This window comes from Ochotona curzoniae, unplaced genomic scaffold (genome assembly GCF_017591425.1).
Source record: "Ochotona curzoniae isolate NIBS_2020 unplaced genomic scaffold, NIBS_Ocur_1.0 patch75, whole genome shotgun sequence".
Taxonomy (NCBI): Eukaryota; Metazoa; Chordata; class Mammalia; order Lagomorpha; family Ochotonidae; genus Ochotona; species Ochotona curzoniae.
This window is the reverse complement of record NW_024467056.1, coordinates 55,471-80,121: the sequence shown is the minus strand read 5'-3', so window position 1 is coordinate 80,121 and position 24,651 is coordinate 55,471. Positions and strand designations below refer to the sequence as shown.

Below are 24,651 nucleotides of genomic sequence, written 5' to 3'. Positions count from 1 at the left end.
GTCCCCTGAACCCTTCTTTAGGACTTGACAGCTACGTGCAGTCAGAGTCCCTGGGCACTTGAGCACAGTGTCTGGAGGAACTTTGTGATGCAGAAGCTGAACTTGGTTTGGATCTTGTGAATTACAGCAGCACCTTGGAAACACTGCTGCTGCTTGGGCTTTACCCAAACCTGATTAGTAGTCTACTGCACTGGAGCCTGGGCAGTAATTAGTTCTATAACTGATTTCAGGCTATAGTTTGCTCCCCATGGTTCAAATGCTGGAAGTTAATGTTGACAATGTACTGAGAAGTGGTGGAACCTTAAAAGGGCAGGGACCAGCAAGAGGAAATTAGGCGACAGGGGCCTCACCATCTTGTGGGAACAGGGTAGCTGTAGCAGGACAGTCAGTCACCTCAGCTGTGGCACACTGTAAAGGACAGTCACCCATCTGCTCTCCAAAGTGTTCCCACACCGTGAGGTCATCTATGGCATGGCCCGTCATGAGACTCTCACCAAAGGTCGCCTCATCTCGGGTTCCAGAACCATGAATCAAAGGAAACCACCTTTATTTTTAAAGTACGTAATTGTGGGTTTTTTTCACACAAGTATGCTGACATAAACCTCTTTCCCCTTCTGCTGTGACTTGCCATTGCAGGAATACTGGTTTTGTGCAGTCTTTAGAAATGAGAAGAATGGTAGAAGTGCATAACCGGGGACTTACCTGGTCTGAAGATGTGGTTGTTTATAAGTTTTCTTGTGGAAGCTAACTCTGTTTCCACATTCACTCAGAGATTTATTTTCTTTAGCTTGGCCCCATGGTTTCAGCTTCCCTAATTTAAGACAGAGACAACAATTTTATACATTCTTTTATTTATAATCCCAGCTTTATTTTCTTCAGCTGTGGCTGCCTGTTAACATTTATACTTATAATTTCAGTCTTCTGCAAAGTAATTTAACTTCACATTCCACAAATGTTGTCCTCTTTGATTGTTGGAAAAAATCACAGGAAAGAAAACTGACAGCATAGATAGTGTGCTTAAGGTAATCTTTCATTTGTGTCATTACTGTTACTTTTTAAATGTACTTGGTAATGGACTAATGGGAATATTTTGTTGGCATCAGAACTGGGACCAGATTTAACCATCTAATCTTTTGGAGTTTACTCAAAAGATTTGACACTAGTTTGTCAAAGAGATGTTTGTGTTCACTGTCAATATTCACAAAAGCCAAGACGGAATCAGCCTAAGTGTCCACCAATGGCTGAACAGATAGAGTGCAGTACATTTAGACTTACACAGTGGAACACTATGCACCCTTCAAAAGGAAGGAAATCCTATCATTTGCAATAGCATGGATGCAATTAGAGAACACTGTGTTAGGCAAAATACCAGGAATGGAACAATTACTGCATTCTTCTCATGTAGCAAATAAGCAAAATGGTGGCGTGCACAGAAGCAGAGGACTTACAGTCACTGTATCATTCAGGTCTTCTAAAAACCTGTGAGCTAACTGTAGCTTGCATAAAACAGAAGGAACCAAGTGGAGTGTTTAGGATATATAAGAAATAGAAGCACAGAAGGAGCTCAAATCAAGGTTTTCTAGTGACAGTGGCAGTCAGTGGTGGGTCAGAGTTGTGCTTGTATTAGATGCTTTGGGAGCAGCTGAAAGGAGATGCAGATGACATCACAGTGCACCAACAGTCACAATTCCATGCTCTAGGGTTTCCTCACAGCAGCAAACTCTAATAATGTGACATCTGGTGGTTACAAAGGTGCCATGAAGAAGTGTCAAAGAAAGAGTAAAGAGTGGGGGCGGGGAGGGGAGCCAAGATCTGAGATGGACACAGTTGAGGGGACACCTCATAAGAAGCAGAGTGCCAGCTCCATGTGGTCAGTGGGAAGAGTCCTGTGGGCTGAAGAGGAGAGCCGTTCAAAGACCGTAATTGAGAATGAATTCACAGGAGCCCACACGAAGGAGTGTGTGTGGCAGGAGTGTAGTCAGGGCGGAAGCAATGGTGAAATAAAGGAATCTTGGAAAATTGTGAGCAAGACAGTGGCATGCTCTGCCTTGTGGAGCAGAGCAGGAAGCAAGCATATTGGCGACCTGGAAGAGGAGGCTGCAGTAGAGGAGTGAAACGGATCACAGTAGAGACCCATGAGCGAGGGGAGCTGGGGAGGCAGCATTACAATTAGGGCTGTATCTCACCCTGAACAACTGGGTAGCTGGGCAGCCCAGGCCACAGATGAGCCTATGTGCAGGACTCCCTTCTAAACCACAGCTTAGCTGACTCTTTAAGATTTGTTAAGAGAAAAACACAGTGGGGAAAGACTGTAAATCTGTCTTTCCAATAAAATAAATCTTTATTTACAGTGGGGAAAGACAAAGATCTTGCATCCACTGGTTCATTCTCAAAGGGCTGCAATAGGCAAAGCTGAGCCAATCAAGAGAGCCAGGAGCGTCTTCCAGGTCCCCCATGCGGGTGCAGGATCCCAAAGCTTTGGGCTGTCCTCAACTGCTTTCCCAGGCCACAGGCAGGGAGCTAGATGGGAAGTGGGGTCACTTGGATTAGAACCGGAGCCCATATGGGATCCCGGCACATTCAAGGAGAGAACTTCAGCCACTATGTTATCACACTGCCCGCCTCCCGCACGCCCCCCCTCCTGCCTTTTTAAGATTTATTTATTTTCAGGCCCGGCGCAGTGGCGCAGTGGTTACGCCTTGCACGCCTGGGATCCCATATGGGCGCTGGTTCTAATCCCGGCGGCCCGCTTCCCATCCAGCTCCCTGCCTGTGGCCGGGGAAAGCAGTCGAGGACAGCCCAAAGCTTTGGAGCCCTGCGCCCACGTGGGAGACCTGGAAGAGGCTCCTGGCTTTGGATTGGCACAGCTCCAGCCGTTGCGGCCGCCTGGGGAGTGAATCAGTGGACAGAAGATCTTCCTCTCTGTCTCTCTTCCTCTCTGTATATCTGCCTTTCCAATAAAAATAAAATCTTAAAAAAAAAAAAAGGCCAGAAAGAGGGAAGGGGAAGTGGAGAGACAGAGAGCTCGTCTACCTGCTGGTTCACTTCTCAAGGCCACATCAGCCATGACTGGGCTTGGCCTGAGGCTAGGAGCCTGTAATTCCATCTAGGTCTTCCTCATGGGTGGCAGAGACCCAAGTCCATGAGCCATCATAGGCTGCTTCCCGAAGCACACATCAGCAGAACGCTGGATTGGAAGTGGAGTAGCCAATATTCCAAACCAGGTACTAACTCTTTGAAGACCCCTCATATGCATGGATTTCAAGTTTTTGCTAAAATAAATGTTGCTTTTAAAATAAATATTGAAGTACCTTCCCACTGGTTAGGAATTAAACCTTCCAAACGTGAGGGATTTGTTATTTGTTTCATGGATGCTCTGAAATCCTGCAGCAGAGGAAGCAAAGGCAGAGAAAGCCTCCTGGGTAAGTGCAGCCTCCACGGCGTTTCTGACGTTCCACACCTTCAGGCTCTTTAATCCTAAATTGTTTAGTTTACCAGCCATCCCTCTACATGCCTCCACATACCTTTGTGCGGCTCATAATTGAGAGGCCGAGATAGACTTGCTTTGAGATCAAACACAGGTTTCTTATTGGAGAATGGAGTCTGCATTGCCGTAGTTGTTGACTTGAGTGGCGTAATAACTGAAAAGAAACAAAGCCAGTCAGAGAAGATGAAGAAAAAATGGAACTCCCCAAATACTTGGTTATGGCATTTCCTTGGATCAGCCAGGAGTCTGGAATCCTGTGTGAAGACACAGCAGTCTCTGTGATGGCTGATGACAGATACAAAGATTGGCAGCTCTGGCTGCTTGTTTGGGCGGGCTGTTAACATAAAGATGGCAGATGCTGTGCTATAATCAGGATGGTGCAGCTGGGCAGCCTGTCTCTGGCACACTTTGTAAGCCTTTCCCCTCATAGCAGGAGCCGGGCACCTGCACTGAGGGCACTGCAGACGTTAACGCTGTTGTTAGCCACAGTCTAGGATCTCTTGGCCAAACAGAAAAACGCAAGCCCTGGTCGTTGACACTGCCCCTGGTCAGTGTGACGGGCTGGCAGGAGTGGGACAATGAGGCTGTCATACACTGCCCCAGGGAGCAGCATAGTGAAGCACCAGCTATCCTGCTCCTGTGTGAAGAGAGCCTGGCACCTGTGCAGCAGATGTGTTCTCAAGTTTTCCTGGTCATACCACACAATCATAAAGGCTGCTAACAGCGACACATCCTGAGCACTATAATGGCTATGTAACTGAAAATGCAGCCATACCACTGAAAGGTACGGGGGACAGGACTCAGCAGTTTGGATGATTGATGTATGCTCAGCACATCACACAGAAACAATGATGTTCCCATTACAATCAGAAAAAAATCTACAAAAGCTGTCCTAGACCAACTGAGGACAGCTATAATTCCTCCGGTGAGACAGCTAAAACATGGCTTATATGTAGTTTTGGCCTCTTGTTCCTCCCACGAGTGTCTGTGAGCCTTCCTCATGAGAAAGTAGCAACTGCTGCTCAGTGGCTCCCAGGTCTTCATAAAAGTAACAAGCAAACAAACAAATAAAAAAACACCCAAGTTATACAACCACAGATTTGGTTAGCCCAACTCTGTAGGATGGCTTAGAGGAGCCTATTCCCACCTCTAGAGTCAGTCTTGCAGGTGAGCTGCGTCACTGATCAGTTCTGGGGCTGAAAGAAGAGGAATTCCTGCAACCAAACTTCCACACTGCCCACTAGCATCGAGGGTGGGTCCCCTCTGGTCTGAAGCTCTGGGATTCCTACAGTCTTGGGCAACCAAGCCAACAATCCCTCTTAGGTCATCAAGGCTCACCCTACAACGTGTCACCTGACATGTTCCATGGAATGCTGCATTTAAGGGGAGCTTCAATCCACTGGCCACAGCACCGGACCACTTTCCACTGGCACCACTGCAGGGTTGTTTTCCACATACCCTGGATGCTGACAGTGGTGGGCAGGCAGGTAGTCCATGGGTTCTGTCACATGCTCAGATTTGTCACGAGTGTGGCATCTGGGATGACATGGGACTGCAGGGAGGGTGCCCCCGCTGGATGCTGTGCACAGGTCAGATTCCTGGAGCAGTTCTGTTTTCTGTTTGGGTCTTTGGCATTTCTTTCTCCAGTGTAAAATGAAAACACAGTGGAAAAGCTTTGTGCTTTTGACTTAATAGATATGGACAGGCTTTAAAGAAACACACATTACATATTTTGGGGAAGTTATGTGCCTAAAAGATGCAGGAGGTTTTCCTTACCAGCAGCAGAAGTCCTCTTGGTGGTCTTTAACTTGGGTGTCCCGAGCACAGCCTGGCTTTTTGGGGTGTTCCCGAACGTGGTCACATGGGGAGACTTTCTGGCAGGAGTCTTGGTCAGTGAACGCTTATGCTCATTATCTTTAGTAGCTGCTGAAAACCTGAATAGCGTGGTGGCATGTAAGACATGAGTGACTGCCAAGTTCAATGCGTGTCAGACTTGTATACGAAGCCTGGCTGTGATGGCCCAACAGCAAAGCGGAGTTAGTAGACACTTGCCAGAGACTGGTTCTCTTGCACAAGAGACCCACCTGTTCTTAAAGGCACAGGCTAAAGCCAATCAACTTCAGCTGTCAACTTCTGTTCTTCCTAAAACATGTTTGCATTTTCTCCCCTCCCTGACTTGCCAATGACATTGCCAAAAGCCAAAGGGTCTTGCATGCAGGCTTCAAATTCATAAAACAACCCAAGCAGCTCTCCTCCCACTGGAGTCTCAGAGAACTGTCACACCATGTGAACAAACCATATTGTGTCATCTTGGCAGAGGATCATTCTAGAGATTTGTAACTGTAGATAAGTCTGTTCTGTACTCAGGGAAAACTCAAAAGGGTTCACTGATGTGTATAAACACACATAAGGGTGCTGGTAGTACAGGTTAATGGAAAGCAGTTTGGAACTTTACATATTTGATGGTGGTCTCGAATCAACACCCCCCAAGGACTCAAGTGTTGTGGCACAGTGGGTTGATCTACAGCTTGCAGTGCTAGCACCCACATTATAATACTGGTTCTAGTCCTAGCTACTCCAGTCTCATCCACCTTCCTGGTGGTGTGCCTGGAGAAGCAGTGGAAGATGGTGCTAGTAACTGGGCTCCTGCCATCCATGCAGCCATATAACAAACCAGGATGGAGCTCTTAGTTCCTGACTTCAAACTGGCCTGTTTGGAGCAATTTGGGGAGTGACTCTCTAGATGAGATATTCAACAAGTGTATGTATGTCTTTCATTTACATTTTTTCAAGCAAGTAAATAAATCATAAAACAAATTTAAACAAATTAATTACAGATTAAACAGTAAAAACAAGTTTGCTATCTTGCCCTTGATGACGTCACGGAGCGGCTTCCTTACCTGACGTTCATTTTAGTTGCTGAGAGAGTGGAGCGCTTGGCAGACCCCTTGAGACATAAGGCACTGTGTCCTGCAGGGCCGTGAGGCTGGCCTCTGGAGCGCCGCCGCTGGCTGCTGGGGGTACAGGCCGCAAGGGCTGTGGCTCGCTGAGGAACTGGAGTCACTGCCCCTCTCTTACTGATGGACTGCTTCAGAAGAAAAAAAGAGCTTGACATAGCCTGGTCTTTACACAACACTGTCTCCCTGACACTGTGCCAGCAGATCCTGCATTCTCCTGGAACCTCACTTACCTCCCTCCTGACCTCGTCGCTGTCTGGCCTGCTGCACACTTCACCTGCCCCTATGGTGCTGACAGGATTGTGACATCAACAATAACCTCCGGTGTGGTGAATAGTGCCTTAAACATCCCACTGACTGCCCAGTACCCAGGCATTTGCTGATCAGAGACAGTGGTAAACAGTCCCACTTAGCCAGAAAAAAAGAACTATTCTGGAAATCCAGTACGTGCATGAATACGGCATACAGAGCTAGAATAGAATGTGTAATCTAGCATGTGTAATCTAAAAATCATGCTGCCCGCTCTCCGAAATAATTTATTTTTATTGGAAAGCCAGATCTACAGAGAGAAGGAGACAGAAAAATCTTCCATCCACTGGTCCACTCCCCAAGTGGCCATAATGGTCAGAGCTGAGCCAATGCAAAGCCAGGAGCCAGGAACTTCCTCCAGATCTCCCATGCAGGTGCAGCGTCCCAGGGATTTGGGTCATCTTCCACTACTTTCCCAGGGCACAAGCAGGGAGCTGGATGGGAAGTGGAGTACCCAGGATATGAACTGGCAATCATATGGGATCACAGTACACGCAAGGCGAGGACTTTAGCCACTAAGCTACTGTGCTGGTGCAGGCCAAGCCTTTCCAAGCATGTGAAAAAATAGCTTTTAAAGACAAAACAAAATAGATATTAACGAAAACAAAATTAGTATCATCAAGATAAACTGGAAATGTATCTATAATGTTTAATACCTACTGTTAATTTAATAGGAATGTACTAACGTTAAGCAATTTTAAAATAAAAACAGATTAAATTCAAATCCATCCCGTTGTTCTAATGATAGAGGGTGGAAATCATCAAACAGCATAATGTTTAGACCCATTAAGAACAACTGTTTCGGGTCCAGCACTGTGGCATAGTAGGTTGAGCTTCTGTCTGCAGCTGTGGCATCCAATATGGGTACAAGTTTGAGTTCCAGCTGCTTCACTTCTGATTCAACTTGCTGCTTAGGGCTTGGGAAAACAGCAGAAGGCTCAAGTCCTTGCTTCCCTGCAACTACGTGGGAGACCTGGAAGAACCTTCTAGATCCTGGCCTTATAAGTTCAGCTCCAGCTGGTGAAGCCATTTAAGGAATGAACCATTAGGTGGAAGATTCTGTCTCCTTTCTCTATAACTCCCATCTTTTAAGTAAAAATAAAATATTTTTATTTATTTTTGTGTGTGTGTGAATAAAAAGAAAATCTAAAACAGAAAAATTGTTTCTACATACCTTCAGTTCATTCAATGAATTGTGTTGTTGAAAATGTTTCTTTTTTCTCTCCATGTACTGATCAATAGACTCCATCTCCTTAAAACGAGCCTCATGCAGCTTCTTAAAGTCTAAAATGTGACAGAAAACATGAAAATCACAAAATCCATTTATTCACCTTTTCTGTTAACACCGTTTTTTTGCATTGCTGACTCACTGTAATGTCATCTCTGCAGAAACTTGAATGTCAAAACACTATTTTTGGCCCAGCACAATGGCTCAGTGGCTAAATCTTCACTTTGCAAGTGCCGGGATCCTATAGGGTGCTGGTTCATGTCCCAGCTGTTCACTTTCCATCTAACTCACTGCTTGTGGCCTGGGAAAGCAATACAGGATGGCCCAGGTGCTTGGGACCCTGCACCTGTGTGGGAGACCTGGAAGAAGCTCTTGGCTCCTGATTCGCTCAGCTCTGGCCGTTTCAGCCATTTGGGCAGTGAACCAGCAGATGAAGATCTTTTTCCTAACTGACCTACCAAGCTAAACTCCCCACCTTGCACGCTGCAGGATCACATATAGGTGTTGGTTTGTGTCCCAGTGGCACTGCTTCCCATCCAGCTCCCTGCTTGTAGCCTGGGAAAGCAGTCCAGGACGGCCCAAAGCCATGGGACCCTGCACCCACTCAGGAGACCTGGAAGAGGTTCTGGGTGCCTGGTTTCAGATCGGCTCAGCTCTGGCCATTGTGTCCCCTGGGGAGTGAATCATCCGATGGAAGATCTTCCTGTCTCTCCTCTCTGTATCTTTGACTTTCCAATAAAAATAAATAAATCTTTAAAAAAAGAAAAAGGCTGATCTACCTTTCCAATAAAAATTAAAACAACAAACAATTTTGAGTAGTCAAGGGCATCCCCTCATGTGTATTTTGCTAAGTGGTGTCTTGGTCCAGAGATGTTTTTTTCACATTTACCAATTAGTCAAATGGTCTTTATTTAACCATCATAAATAAAATATTTTCTAATGTCTAAAAAGTTCTATAACAGATCAGAGAGTAAATATTTTAGCCTTTATAGTCACCTTTGTAGTTTCTTTATTCATTATTTAAATTCATTAGAAATGGAAACCCTTTACCACCAGGCACTGTGGTGTAGCCAATAAGGATGCTGCTTGCAGCATCAGCATACCACAGACACAAAAGTTGAGTCCTGGCTGCTTCCCTTCCCTTCCACGTCCCTGACTGGTGGCCTAGGAAAGCACTGGAGGGTAACCCAAGTACTTGGGCTCCCACCATCCATTTGTGAGACATAGTTGAAGTTCCCCAGCTTTTGCGAACGACCTGGTGAGTGAGCCTAGAAATCTCTCTCCCTAATTGCAAAGTCAGATATACAGACAATAGGGGAGACAAAGATCTTCCACCTGCTCGGTCACTTCCCAAGTAGCAACAATGGACAGAGCTGAGCTTTATCTGAAGCCAGGAGCTTCTTCTGGGTTTCTGACAGGGGTTCAGGGTCCTCAACTGCTTTCCCAGGCAACAAACTAGGAGCTGGAAGGGAACTGGAGCAGCAGGGACATGATCCAGCACCCATGAGATCCCATTACGTGCAAGGAAAAGCAGTTAGCCAATAGGCCATTGCAACAGGCCTGGAAGATCTTTTAATCCATCTGTCCCTCTTTCTGCAGCCTTGAATTTCAAATAAGTAACTTTTTAAACTGTGGAACCCTTTATAGTTCAAGGAACATAGATTGGCCAAGGTGGTGGTTGACTGACCTTGATTTTGCTATTCTTAAGTATATCAACCTTTAGAATCTATCATATTGGGCCCTGCACGATAGTGTAGTGGTTAATGACCTCACCTTGCATGCGCCGGGATCCCATATGGGCACCAGTTCTAATCTCGGTGGCCCTGCTTCCCATCCCTGCTTCCCATTCCCTCCTTGTGGCCTGGGAAAGCAGTTGAGAATGGCCAAAAGCCTTGGGACCCTGTACCCGCGTGGGAGACCCAAGAGGCTCCTGACTCCTGATTGGGTCAGCTCCAGCCGTTGCGGCTACTTGGGGAGTCAACCATCAGATGGAAGATGTTCCTCCAGGTTTCTCCTCCTCTCTGTATATCTGACTTTCCAATAAAAGTAAATTAAGCTTTAAAAACAAGCAACATTCACCACGATGTGTACCCAGCAGTATTCCCACAACACAAGGTGGAGAAGCAGGAACTCCCTCCCTACAAACCAGAGTCCCTGTGATTCAGCAGGAAATCGTCACAAACCGGACCCTGTGCCCAGTGCTTCCCGACAGTGCGTTCCTCTGCCACATGCCATCTACTGTGCCAGTCAGCAGCATTCTCAACATACACACCCACCCGCTGAAACAGGTAGCATAAGCATTTCCAAGTTATACTGAACAGCTGGGCCTACTGAAGATTCAAGTTGCTCAAGTTTCTCACACTAGAAAACACGAGAGCAGAGATCAAAGCCAGCCCCAGCCTCTGGCTGTCCTGGTCCACTGTCCCCCGGGCAGCAGTCCCAAGTGGGCCAACCAAGAGTTCCTCTCTGTGTACAAAACTTACTTGGAGTAGTGACTGCAGCTCTTTTAGTTTTTCCTGGTTTGGGAAACTCTCCGCAGAAAGACTTTCCTCCAGAAGGCACCTGTGAGTCTTCGTTCCCTAAACCCAAAGACACAAGAACCTAGGTAACCTTCTCTGTGGGGAATGTCTGAGTGCCAAGAACATTTTCACAGGGCATGCTCTGCTGACGGGGTGGCAGAGGTGGCCCATGGGGACAGCCCTGCTCCAACCCTGGTGTGGATGCTCCAAGGAGCTACAACATTGATGCTGTCTACATCCTTTACGTAAGTATCCCAGAAGCCTAAGAACACATGCTTGCAATTTATACTGCAGACCTGTCATCACTATAACAAGACCAACCAATTCCCACACCCGCAGCAACCAAGCAGGGAACTGGATGGGAAGTAGAGCAGCTGGGATACAAACTAGTGCCCCTATGGGATCCTGGGCATGCAAGGAGAGGATTTAACCTCTAGGCTACTACACTGGGTCCTTCCCTTGCTTTCATCAAGGTGTGCTGTTACTCTTCTGTGAAGTTACTCTTCTGTGTGTGGTGATGACATATAAATAACTGCAGCTACCCTGTTTCTCATGCATACATCCTGCAGTGTGGAGCTGCTGTCCCTGCCTCAGCCCCTGCGACGTCCCTTCAGCTCTGTGACGCAGGCTTTCCCTCCTTGATGTCCGTATTCACGCTTACTCTACAGAGCAACAGCTGCAAACCTAAAGTTTTTCAACCTGAGTTTCAGTCTCCTAGCTTTAGCTTTCTCCAGGGGCCTTCTGAGTGCATTTGGGGAGTGAATCAGGATAAAAGAGCTCTTTTAGTCTCTCCTTTTCTTGCTCTGCCATTTTACCTTTCAAATAAATAGTCTTTAAAAAAATTTTTTTTTTTAATTTGAAAGGTGGATATACAGAGAGGAGGAGCAACAGAGAGGAAGATCTTCCGTCCTGTGGTTTAGTCCCCAGGTGACTGCAACGGCTGGTGCTATGCCAATCCGAAGCCAGGACCCAGAAGCTCTTCCAGGTCTCCCATTCAGGTGAAGGGTCTCAAGGCTTTGGGCAGTCCTCGAGTGCTTTCCCAGGCCTCAAGAGGGGAGCTGGATGGAAAGCTGCCAGGATTAGAACCGGCGACCATATGGGATCCGCTGCTATCACGCCAGGCCCCACATAAATAGTCCTAGAAGCAAAACCAAGCAATGTTTCTCCAGGAAAAAAAAAAAAAAAAAAAGAAAGAAAAACAAAAAACCAACCAACCCTAGGTTAGGCAAATACTTTGGATAGACTAAACAGTTAATCAGGAGGTTGGTGTTGTGGATAAGCTGCTGCTCGCAGTAACAAGCCCAGCATTTGAGAGTGCCACTTCCAGACTCTGCTGCTTCACTTTTTTTCTTTTTTTTTTTAAGTTTTATTGGTTTTTTTTTTTTTATTGGAAAGTCAGATATACAGAGAGGAAGGTCTTCATCCGATGATTCACTCCCCAAGTGCGCACAACAGCCGATGCTATGCTGATCTGAAGCCAGGATCCAGGAACTTCTTCCGGGTCTCCTACATGGGTGCAGGGTCCCAAAGGCTTTGGGTCATCCTCGACTGCCTTCCCAGGCCACAAACAGGGAGCTGGATGGGAAGTAGAGCCCGCTGGGATTAAGGCCGGCACCCACGTGGGGATCACGGTGCGTTCAAGACGAGGACTTTAGCTACTAGGCTAGTGTTGCAGGCCCTGCTGCTTCACATCTGAACCTCCTCATATGTCAGGGAACATAGTGCTTGGTCCCTGCCGCCTACATGGGAGATGCAGACAGGCATTGGCTCCTGGCTTCAGTAGGCCATGCCCTGACACTGAGTGAACTAGTAGATAGAAGACCTGTCAGTAGGCCTTTTAAATAAATAAAGTATAAAAAATAAGCTATAGCCTGGCACAGTGGCCTAGCGGCTAAAGTCCTCGCCTTGAACGCACTGGGATCCCATATGGGCGCTGGTTCTAATCCTGGCAGCCCCACTTCCCATCCAGCTCCCTGCTTGTGGCCTGGGAAAGCAGTCAAGGACGGTCCATGGCCTTGGGACCCTGCACCCGCATGAGGGACCTAGAGGAACTTCCTGGCTCCTGGCTTCGGATCAGCTCAGCACCAAGCGTTGTGGCCATTTGGGGAGTGAATCATTGGATGGAAGATCTTCCTTTTTGTCTCTCCTCCTCTCTGTGTATTTGGCTTTCTAATAAAAATAAAAATAAAAAAAAATAAAGCTTAAAAAAAATAAGTTATATGCAACCTTAAAGAATTTTTGTCTGTGTATATCAGTAAACCATATTAAGACATTTAATATTTATTGACTCCTAACTGTAAGTACTTAGGAGAAACAGCAACATTTTTAGAACATTCTGTACAGACTGGCACTGCTATATAAGCCATCTAATGTATGAGTAAGAAGACAGATAGGGGGCTGGCGTCATGGCTCAGTGGGCTTAATCTTCTGTCTCCAAATCTGGTATCCCATACGCGTGTTGGTTCATGTCCCAGCTGCTCTACTAGAAATCCACTCTCCTGTTGTGACCTGGGAAAGCAGCAGAGTGGTCCAAGGCCTTGGGATCCTGCTCTCATGTTAGAAACTTAGAAAAAGCTCCTGATTCCGGGCTTCAGATTGCCTGAGCTTTGGCAGGTGTGCCCACTTGGGGAGTGAACCAAAAGGTGAAAGATCTTTCTGTCTTTCCAATAAATATAAATCGATATTAGAAAAAAATTATTTCATTAAAAAAAAAATCTTAAAAAAAGAAAAAGGCAGGGCCCAGTATGGTAGCCTAGTGGCTAAAGTCCTCACTTTGCACAGGCTGGGATCCCATGTGGGTGCCAATTTGTATCCTGGCTGCCCCACTTTGCATCCAATTGGGTCCCTGCTACAAAATGCTCCTGCATACACTGTGCTGTGATGGGGTCACTAGCTGCAGTGCCAGCATCCCATATGGTTACTAATTCAAGTCCTGGCTGCTCCATTTCTGGTCCAGCTCCTTTTTGATATACTTGGGAAAGCAGGGGAAGATGGTCCAAGTGCTTGTGTCCCACCACAAGAGACCAGGTCCAAGCTCCTGGCTTTGGACGGACCCAGCATTGGTTGTAGCCCTTTGGGAAGTGAACCAGTGGATGGAATCTCTTTGTCTCTCCCTCTATCTGTAACTCTGCCTTTCAAATAAATACATTTAAAAAAATATGTTGTGGGCCCAGCATGGTATCCTAGTGGTTCTAGTGGCTAAAGTCCTCAATTTGTGTCAAGATCCAATATGAGCACTGGTTTGTGTCCCAGTTGCTCCACTTCGTATCCATCTACCTTCTTCTGGCCTGGGAAAGAAACAGAACAGCCCAAAGCCTTGGGACCCTGTACCTGCATGGGAGACCCAGAAGAAGCTTTGGGCTCCTGGCTTTGGATCGGCTCAGCTCCGGCCACTGGGGAGTGAACCAGTGGATGGAAGATCTTTCACTCTATTTTTCCTTCTCTCTGTAAATCTGACTTTGCAATTAAAGTAAATAAATAAATAAATATTTTTGTTAAAGTAATGCCTCAGATAGAGGGTTCAAAAAGGTAAACAGCTGTAGATATTCTGGTTTGATGCTACACCCAGCTATGCCAAGTGACAGCGCTTGAAGGTTCGCTGCAATGGTGGAGCAGCTGGCCTCCTGAGAGTTGCACTCAGCACCATGGCCTGCCAGGCAAGGAGGAACTGAGCTTTCTGAAGTGCCTGAAGCCCATTTTCAGGTGAGAGAGTTTAGAGAGGAGGTTTTTCGGGCATGTAGAGGGTAAGGAAGATCTGGTGTTTCTCACCATGACAGTGGCTGCCAGCTGGGAAGGCAGGCTCTGTGGCTCCTTGTCACTGCCCTGGTTGAGGTGGCTGATAGGGACTCTCCTCACTGGATAGGGATCCACTCACCCACACCTCCTGGCTTCCAGCCTTATTCTCCTTTCTGTATGTTTGGTGAAGACACCCTCCTGGCCTTCTGTCCTTGGCCTGAACATTCACTCTCAGCATGGGATGCAGGAGTGCTCCAGCGTGCTGCTGGGAGCTCACCTCTGGCCTTCTGTGTCTCCCCCTCCATGCCGGTGACATGAGCTTGGTCAGAAATAGAGTTGCTACAGGCCTCAAGTTAGGGTGAGGTCATGGGTTGGATACAAACTGCACGTGAGTGGTGTCACAGAGACAAGAACAACTCTGTGTGATAACAGAAGCAGGGACTTGGTGGTGAGGCTGCACACTGAGGCAGGCCCAGTGTCAGCTGCCGCCAGGATCAGGGAGAAGGGCCGAGATCCCACTCGGAGCCCCATAGGAGCACGGCTCTGCTAGCACTCTGAGGTTGGACCTGGAGCCCCAGAGCCTAAAGAAGTCCATTTCCAGGCATGTGTGCATGTGTTTTTATGTGAGTGTATGTATGTGTGTGTGTGCGTGTGAGCTGCTGTCGTACCATTCACGTGGGTGTCTCCCGAGGAAAGAATGCTTGCATCTTCATCTCTGTGCTCCTGGGGCACAGGGGGCCCTTCCGGGGCAATCCCCAGACTCTGAGCTTCAGGCTCATCTGCATTCTGGTGCTCACTAGGATCACTTGTTGCTCCCTCTGAATGATCATGCTGGGAATTTAAAAAGAAGACACATTATCATATGAATAAGAAGTAACTGCTGCTTTACAAAAATTGGGCAGGGATGAGGAGAAGGACAGAAAGGGAGAGTAAGACTTTAAGTGTCCCAAAATGGGTATTTGGGAACTGGTAACCCCAGGGATCACTGGAGGGCACAGAGGCAGGGCAAGATTGGCTCCCTCAGAGATGATAAGCCAACAGCAAGCAACGACGGTGGTCCACTGACCAAGCTGGAAAACAAGAAGTTAGGGCCAAGCTAGTACCAGGTCTGTTTGGACTGAAGGATAAGACAGAAGAAAACTGAGAGGTGGTGAATGGCAGCCTCATTGTGGCTGGACACTTGTGTTATGCATGACTGCTGCATTTCTGAAACAGCTTCCTGCTAGCTTTCCCTGGGAAAGCAGCAGCAGATGGGCCAAGGACTAGGACTCCTGCACCCACGTGGGAAACCCGGAGGAAGTTCCTGGTTTTGGACCAGTCCAGCTCTGACCACTGCAACCATTTGGGAAGATTTCTCTCTCTGCCTTTCCTTCTCTTCGTAATTCTGCCTTTCAAATAAATAAGTAAATGTTAAAAAGAAAATTGTGGGTGGGCCTTTGGTATCCTAGTTAAACTGTCATTAGGGATGGCCTGGGTTCGAACCCCAGCTCTGCTTTCCATCCTACCGCCCTGCCTCTGTGCACCTGGGAGGCAGGGTGCCGACACCAGGACGCAGGTCCTTGCAATTTCCTATAGGTCTCGAATGAGTTCTCAACTGCTGGCTTTGGCCTGGCTCACCCTTGACCAAAGTGGACATTTGGGAAGCAAACCAGAAGATGGGAGGCTGTCTTTATCTCAAATAAATTGGAAAAAAAAAAAAAGGAATAAAACTAGAGTTTGGGCACAGGTGGCAGCCTCCTAGAGGCCGCACACTGGCACTCACCTGGGCCTCGGGGCTCCTATGGGCAGTCTTGCGCCGTCCCCTCATTTTGGTGACGTGGCTGGTCAGCTCCCCGGCTGCTGGCTCCCCAGCTTCAAGCTGGATCTTGTCTCGGGTGGTTGCGGATGTCTGGCATTCAGCCTGAAAAGAGATTGTTTACGTGCCACATCCTCAGGTACAGAGGTACAAGGCTCAGGTGTCAGCTCTTCAACTGAATGAAAACGGAGCCATGGGGAATGTTTAGAACTCTTCGCACTGAAGGATAGGCCAGGATAATAGTAGCATATTTGCAAAGAAACAATCTCAATCACCATCCTTGGCTCATGTACTAGGCTAGAAAAGCACTCCCGGTTATCCAAGTGCAAGGAAACGAGCCAGTTACCAGTGGAGGGCAGTGTTCTTTCACAGCACAATGCTGTAAGCTGGAAGTAATGACAGCTAACATTACCACTTTACTGAGCTGGATTATCTCAATCTATGCCACCAGTGAGGTAGGCACTGATATTAGCCTATCTCACAGATGGGGAAACCGAAGCTCAGTGAGTACAAAGGCACTCAAAGGGAAAAATAAAAGATTAAGATGAGAATGAGACCTGATCACCACAAACAAGTCATGACATGAAGTCAGTGTGGTCCGCTATCAGAACATCAGTAAGAAAGCATTCTAGGGTGCCAGGGGCACTTCACTTTAAAAGAGGAAGGCTGGGTTTCTCTTCAATAGGTAATGCTAGCACACCAGAATGAAATTCAAAAACAATTCAATTACAAATCAGCAAAGATTCAAATGCAAAGTCAACAACAATAGCACTAGGGCAAAAAAAAAGTGCTGAGCAAGACCTTCAGCATGCTGCTTCATCTGGACATTGTAAAGGAAAGGCTTGGCTTTCCTCTATTTCTACAGGAGAGTTAAATTTTTGAAATAAATTTTTCAGGTGGCTCAAAATCTATTAAAACACTGACAAGGGGCGTGGCTGCTTCCCCGCACATCCTGGGCTGTAGGTTGGGCTGAAGTGGGTGTGCTCACAGTGCATCTGCTGACTTGGTGATGGGAGGTTGTGATTCCCGCTGGGATTTTTTTTAAAGATTTATTTATTTATTGGAAAGTCAGATATACAGAGAGGAGGAGAGACAGAGAGGAAGATCTTTCTTCTGATGGTTCACCCCCCCCAAGTGAGTGCAACGGCCGATACTATGCCAATCCGAAGCCAGGATCCAGGAACTTCTTCTGGGTCTCCCACATGGGTGCAGGGTCCCAAAGCTTTGGGTCCTCTACTGCTTTCCCAGGCCACAAGCAGGGAGCTGGATGGGAAGTGGAGCTGCCTGGGATTAGAACTGGCGCCCATATGGGATCCGGGTGCGTTCAAGGTGAGGACTTTAGCCACCAGACCATGCCGCCGGGCCCCTCCCGCTGGGATTTTTAGTCCCCATTACTGGCTACCAGCGAGTTTGCTTGTGATCCACACTACCAGTCACGTCTCCAGCTTTAACTGCACTGCTACAGCTTGCCCTCCAGTGACAGGCCATCTGCCGGTGAGTCACTGCTGAGGGTCGCATCCACCCACGGCAGCAGTCACCTCTGCTCCCCTGCTGGCCATCCACTCTTTTTTTTTTTCATTTTTATGTTACTTTATTTTTGAATAAGATCATATTCCAGAAAGCTATGGATTTTTAGCACACTGGTTTCCTATGTAAGTGCTTTCATTGAATTTTTTTTTTTAAATTACATTGTATTATGTGACACAGTTTTATAGGTACTGGGATTCCCCCCACCCCTCCCCTAACCCTCCCCCCATGGTGGATTCCTCCCCCTTGTTGTGTAACCACAGTTCAAGTTCAGTTGAGATTCCTTCATTGCAAGCATATACCAAGCATAGAGTCCAGCATCTTATTGTCCAGATAAGTTCAACGGCTTCTTGGGGAGACCTTCTCTGGTCTGAAGGTAGAGCCAACAGAGTAAAATCCTGATCAATTAAAAGCCCCAACATAACATCAGCAACAATATATAACGTTATGGAATTAATTGACATAGTATTGAGTAAACAATATGTTAAAATTAAATGCAAGTTCTTAACAACCTCCTGTGACTACTTCAATGACATTTCAACAATTGAGGTGCAAAACAATTGAAGTATCAAACGACACTGTCCCCGGGTAGCCTTGGCTGAATCATTTCTGCTCTCATCTGTTTGATTCACAAAGTTGATGAATCAATGAGTTGTGGGAAGGCTTTTTTGTCCTTAAAGGTTTCTAAATGTTTTCTACATTATTTCCTCTTCTTTTAGGGGTGCTTCTCATTTACCTGAAGATGGCCATTAAGTGTCTGGCAGTTAGTGGCTGCCCTTGTGAGGATCACTGCTGCGTGAGAAGGTCTCAGGCCTGGGAGGACGATGGCATGCTAGTCTGAGGGTGGAGGCCTCCCTTAGCTTCCTGACAGAAACACTGTAAGACTGCAGAGGGTGTAGAGACCTGGAAGGAGGTGGCCAGATCCGCCCCCGAAATGCTGACTCCTGGCGTGGGAGACTCCCAAACACCCACAACATAAAAGCACTGAGTTGGGAGTCAAATCAGCAGCTTCCAATGAGAGGCTATCACACTGGCAAAGCACTGCGCAGGTGGAACAAGGCTGGGGTCTGTCCAGAGCTGACAGGGGAGGCAGAGGAGGAGAAACGAGGTCACCAGAGTTGAAGAACAAGCAGGAGGAAGTCTGCTTTCAGGAGCACAAAGTCCATCCTGCTTTCAGCATCTTCCTCCAGTGCCGCTCTCAGCGATCCACCTGGGATCCCTGCCACCAGTACGGTTGGCGGCGGACAGGTCAGCTGGCGGGCCTTGCTGCTGAGGCCCACAGCATTCACTTCAGCAGGTGGGCACTTCGCTTGCCAAGTCACTCAGCAATGGCAGCAGCTACTTCACTTGGGTCCTTTCTGACTGCAAAACCTTCCTCCACACCCTTCATTTGCTCTCTCATAACACTGGACATTGAGCACTACGGTCACAATCGTTTAATAACATTCCACAGACAGCTAGCTTGCAAGGCAGTTTCACCATTCATAACAAACCGTTGTGGCTGATAATAGCTTAGTAAATCAACAGCAGGTCTTAAATCATCACTAAATGTGTTTACTAACCAGGATTGTTTGTCAGCTAACAAATAATGAAGAAAAACATTACTCACCTGAGTCTCCTTTTCTTTTTCTGCTTCCTGTTTAAGGTGGGCTTTCAAGGTCTTTAGCAGCTTCTCTGCCTGTAGAAGAGACCTTATCGTTAGAGCCAAAGTCCATACGCAAGAAAAGACCTGGAGCATTCTCTGTTGCTTGCTGCCTGGCCAGGTTTGTAGGACCAGAACCCAGACCAAGACCCAGCTGCTCCTTGCCCTCAGCCATCTCACAGTTGAGCAGAGCAGTCAGGACAAAAGAGGCAGTGCCACACAGTGTGGGGCACACATAGGGACACCCAGGCTGTCATGATCCAGCAACCAGCCACTGAGACACAGATACACTCAGGTGCAGAACCATAGCATGGGAAGGCAGTGATGGCCTGGCAAAGTGGAGCTGCTGGTGAGACAGGCAATGCTGGGAAGTGATCTGGCCAGGCAGTGCCAGCCTCTTCTAGTAGGAACTGTACCCTCAGGACAGAGGGCAGCCTCTCAGAGCTGGCAGTGGTGAGCAGCTGTGCATTCCTCAGAAGGCTCCCCACCCACTACACGCTGTACAGGCTGCAGCTGGGGCAGGGGGTGATGTGAATGAAGGTGGGAAAGGAAGGCTACACTAAAGCATCAGGGAAGACTGTCGCCTGCTCAAGAACAGCGCAGAGGCAAGACAGACACATTCAACACCTCGCAAGGAAGTACAATCAGTGTGAATGGAAGAGTCCAAGAACAGGGAGAGCTTCGTGTGCCCAGGTTTCTGGCTTGGTGGTCGGATAGGCCAACAGGGCACCCAGATGGGGGCTACAAAGGGCAAGGTTGGTCTCAGGGAATGCTGGCATGTTGCTGGGGGCAGAAGACTTGTTTCCCCCCAGGAAATCTCGATCTGTCCTGAGAGCCTACTAACCTGACCGCTGGTATTTTCCTGTGATTTCAGAGGCCAAGAGTCTATCGGTGGGCTTTTGTGTTTCCTCTTCCACTAGGCTGTGCAGCGCTGGGTCGGAGCTGGCCCTTTCAATGCCGGGTAGCCGCCAGGTGCTGCTGTGTTTTCAGTCATTAGGGAGGCTGAGAGTGAGAGATCTTCCATGCACTGGTTCAGGCCCTGAATGCCTGCAGTCACCAGGGCAGGCCAGCCTGCAGCCAGGGTCCCTCAACTCCATTTGGGAGTTCTTTTTCCTTCCTTGCCTCTATCTCTTGATTTCTCTCCGTCTTTGCTTTTATTCTCCCCTAAATTTTATTTCTTTTTTTTTTTTTTAAGATTTATTTATTTATTGGAAAGTCAGATATACAGAGAGGAGGAGAGACAGAGAGGAAGATCTTTCTTCTGATGGTTCACTCCCCCAAGTGAGTGCAACGGCCGATGCTATGCCGATCCGAAGCCAGGATCCAGGAACTTCTCCCCGGTATCCTACACAGGTGCAGGGTCCCAAGGCTTTGGACTGTCCTCGACTGCTTTCCCAGGCCACAAGCAGGGAGCTGGATGGGAAGTGGAGCTGCCTGGGATTAGAACTGGTGCCCATATGGGATCCGGGTGCGTTCAAGGCGAGGACTTTAGCTGCTAGGCCACATCACCAGGCCCTAAATTTTATTTCTTTCAAGTTTTCTTTCCTTTCCTAGTTATTTTTTCTTTTATACCTATTTCTAATTTTTTTCATTTTTTTAAAAGATTTTATTCATTTGTATTGGAAAGTCAGATTTACAGAGAAGAAGAAACAGAAAAAGGTCTTTATCTGCTTATTCACTCCCCAAGTGGTTGTAACGGCTGGAGTTGAGCCAATCCGAGCAAGATTTTAGCCACTAGGCTACCATACCAGGCAACTTAGATTCTCTCTCATGGTCTCATCATATTTACACTTGATCTTAGCCAAAAGACTGAGAAATGATGGTCTTATAATTCTTTCCACTTAATTTTTTAAAATAATTAACATACTTAGTTTTATAGGTTGCTTTAAATAGAACAAATGGCTCACAAATAGGGCTCTTTTTTTTTTTTTTAAGATCTATTTCTTTGTGTTGGAAAGTCAGATTTACAGAGAAAAGAAGAAACAGGAAAAGGTCTTCTATCTGCTGATTCACCGAGCTGACTCGTCCGAAGCCAGGAGCCTCCTCTGGGTCTCCCATGCGGGTGCAGGGTCCCAAAGCTTTGGGCCGTCCTCGACTGCCTTCCCAGGCCACAGGCAGGGAGCCGGATGGGAAGCAGGGCTGCTGGGACTAGAACCGGCGCCCATATAAGATCCTGGCATGTGCAAAGCAAGGACTCTGGTTGCTAGGTTACCGTGCCAGGACCTTTTTTATTTATTTGAGTGGCCAAATCCACTTCTGAAGTGGCAATTCCTCTCTGTACCAAGCCAAGATTTAGTTTCCATCCTGGATTGTAGAGAAAACGATCCAGTTGAATTTCCAATTTTGGTGCCTGGTAGATATGCCATTTAAAAGAGATGTTCTGTATTGTAACAATATGGGAAAATCAGTCGGGGGTGGGAGTTTGGTGGGGGGAATCCCAGACTTTACAGAATTGTACCATAAAATTCAAAATTCAAAATAAAAATAGGGGCCCGGCATGCTAGTGTAGTGATTAAAGTCTTTGCCTTGAATGCTCTGGGATCCCATAAGGGCGCCGGTTCTAATCCTTGCAGCCCCACTTCCCAGCTCCCAGCTTGTGGCCCGGGAAAGCAGTCAAGAACGGCCCAAAGCCTTGGGACCCTGCACCCACATGGGAGACTCAGATGTTCATTGCTCCTGGCTTCAGGTCAGCTCAGATCTGGCCTTTGCAGCTGGTTGCGGAGTCAATCATCGGACAGAAGGTCTTCCTCTTTGTATATCTCACTTGCCAATAAAAACTAAATAAATAAATCTATTTAAAAATAAAAATAAAAAAGTAAATAAGATGTTCTGAATAGCTGGTGCTGAGGCACCGTGAGTATTTGGGCCCCTGCCACCTAGGTGGAAGAACTGTCTGGAATTCCTGGCTTCAGGCTCTGAATTACCTTTGCTCGGCTTGTTGTATATAAACCCATGGATATAAGACCTCTGTCTCTCCTCTCTGTAAATCTGCCTTCCAGACAAATAAATTTATTTACTTGAAAGGCAGATTTTACAGAGAGAGAAGGAGAGATAGAGAAAAGGTTTTTATCTAATGGTTTACTTCCCAGATGACTACAACAGGTAGCACCCATATGGGATGCCAGAGCCACAGAGCAGGGCATTATCTTACTGAGCAAGTACACTGGTCCCATCAGATAAATAAATATTAAGGTAAAGAAAAAAGTAAAAACAAAAAACCCACCAGGGGCTGGTACCTTGGTGTAGCAGGTTAAACTGCTATTTTGGTGTTGGCATTCCATATGAGTCTTGTTCGAGTCCCAGCTGTTCCATTTAGATCCAGCTTCCTAATACAGCTGCTTTTCTGGGAAAGCAGGAGATGATGGCCCAAGTGCTTGAGGCCTTGCACCCACATGGGAGACCCAGAAGAAGCTCTTGGCTCTTGGCTTCTAACCTGCCCAGCTCTAGGAATTAAATCAGTGAATGGAAGCTCTGTCTTTCCATTTCTCTGTAAATCTACCTTTAATATAAAAAAAGATTTATTTATTTATTTATTGGAAAGTCGATTTACAGAGAGAAGGAGAGATAGGGAGAAAGATCTTCCATCCCCATGTCATCCCCATGGTTCACTCCCCATGTGACTGCAATGGCTGGAGATAAGCTAATCTGAAGCCAGGAGCTGTGAGCCTCTTCCAGGTCTCCCACGTGGTGCAGGTTCCCAAGGCTTTGGACCATCTTCAACTGCTTTCCAGGCCACAGGCACAGAGCTGAATGGGAAGCGGGGCTGCCAGGATTAGAACTGGTGTCCATATAGGATCCTGGTGCATTCAAGGCAAGGATTTTAGCTGCTAGGTTATCACACCAGCCCAACAAGTATTTTTGGCTAAGAGTTCTAGTTTTGCTTTTATTTTATTATTATTTTTGTTGTTGTTGTTGTTTGAAAGATCAGATACTGAGAAAGACTACACAAAGACAAAGGGATTTTCCATCTGTAGGTTCATTTTCCAAATGCTTCAATAACTAGAGCTGGGCAAGGTTAAAGTCAGGAGCCTGGAATGCAATCCAACCCTGCGCCTGGCTGACAGGAACCTGCATGACTAGGAAGCTGGCCATGGAGGAATCAGGAGTGCTTTGCTGTGGGCAGGTGCCTCTTATGGAGCCAGGAAGAGCCTGATGGTCAGCACTGGGAATTGATCAAGCTCTACTTCCTATCTAGTTCTCTGCTGTGGCCTGGGAAAGCAGCAGAGGACGGCCCAAAGCCATGGGACCCTGCACATGTGTATGGGAAACCCAGAGGAAGCTCCTGGCTCCTGGCTTTGGATTGGCTCAACTCTGGCTGTTGTGGTCATTTGGGGAGTTAAACAGTGGACAGAAGATCTTTCTTTCTCTCTTTCTGTAAATGTGACTTTCAAATAAATAAATGAATAAACAAACAAATCTTTTAAAAAAATAAATAAATGTTAAAAAGTGACAAGGGGATCTAAAACAAAGTGTCAGAATGACAGAAAAGATGGACTAAGGGACCAGGCATTCAGGAGTGCAGCCCCACACACAGAAGCTCCCAGCCAGACAGCAAACAACAAACAAAGAAAAAAACCCAAGAGGGGCACTTTGTCCCTCAACTAGAGGAGAGGCCAGCTAAACGGACACTCATTGGTAACTGAGCCCCAACGGGTGCCTGTTGAGTTAACGCTTTAAAAATTCTTGTGATAACCGATGAAGACCTTCATTCTGGGAAATAACCAACCTGTTCACCATATATATCCCGAGAATATACGTTAGTATTTTGAGAGCAATATGCCGAATTAACACAACTCCAGGCCTCCATAGAATCCCCACATTCCGTCCAACACCTCATTGACCACCGGGTCTCCGCAAAGATATCCAAGGTTAAACGTCTTCCTCAAAGTCCTACAGCCTGGAAAGGCCTTTGCGGGTTTATAAGAGGAGCATCAGTGATCAGCGAGTGAATCTTCACACTAGAATAAAGGCCGAGTTACAGAAATCTGTGCACCGAGTGAGTCCCCTAATAAGGATTATCAAAACACTGCAGCCGCTGTGCGTTACAACCAGGAGTTTTTCTAGAAGTCAACCCAATTATTCTTCAGTTGCCTAATCACGATGCTGATGTAAGTGAAGGCATTCTGCCCTGCGTTTTAGACATTATTAAGAATACTTTCAACAAAAAGCAAAACGACGCGTCTGGATCCGTTTCTCGGAGTTCTGTGACCACCGCGGAGTGAATCCAAGGCCGCGGGGCGGGGCGCCCGCGGTTCCTCCATCCCTCCACCCAGCCCGCCCGCGGACCCGCCGGCCCCGTACCTTCAGGTTAGCCCGGAGCCCCAGACTCTTGGCTAAATTCTGCAGGTCACTGTACTTGAAGGAGTCCAACTCCTCCGGAGAAGGGACCGTCATCTTCAGCCGTAACCCCAGCGACAAACACAAGACGACACAAGACGGACGTCCACACCAG

At 47.2% G+C, this 24,651-nt stretch overlaps 1 protein-coding gene across 2 annotated transcripts in view; it reads right to left on the bottom strand.

Annotated features, from left to right (window-relative positions):
- Positions 1-24,651, bottom strand: part of LOC121168194 (nucleolar and spindle-associated protein 1-like) — a 25,632-nt gene extending 981 nt beyond the window's left edge. Inside the window, exons 1-10 of one of the 2 annotated variants that reach the window (XM_040998079.1) lie at positions 24,501-24,651; positions 19,167-19,235; positions 15,998-16,135; positions 14,904-15,066; positions 10,465-10,560; positions 7,928-8,037; positions 6,388-6,575; positions 5,264-5,421; positions 3,525-3,641; positions 703-811 (exon numbers count right to left, since the gene is read on the bottom strand). In XM_040998079.1, the coding sequence (XP_040854013.1) occupies positions 703-811; positions 3,525-3,641; positions 5,264-5,421; positions 6,388-6,575; positions 7,928-8,037; positions 10,465-10,560; positions 14,904-15,066; positions 15,998-16,135; positions 19,167-19,235; positions 24,501-24,593 (1,241 nt within the window). In that variant the 5' untranslated portion in view covers positions 24,594-24,651. The remainder of the gene's footprint in view (positions 1-702; positions 812-3,524; positions 3,642-5,263; positions 5,422-6,387; positions 6,576-7,927; positions 8,038-10,464; positions 10,561-14,903; positions 15,067-15,997; positions 16,136-19,166; positions 19,236-24,500) is intronic. The other variant, XM_040998080.1, reaches the window with a different exon arrangement.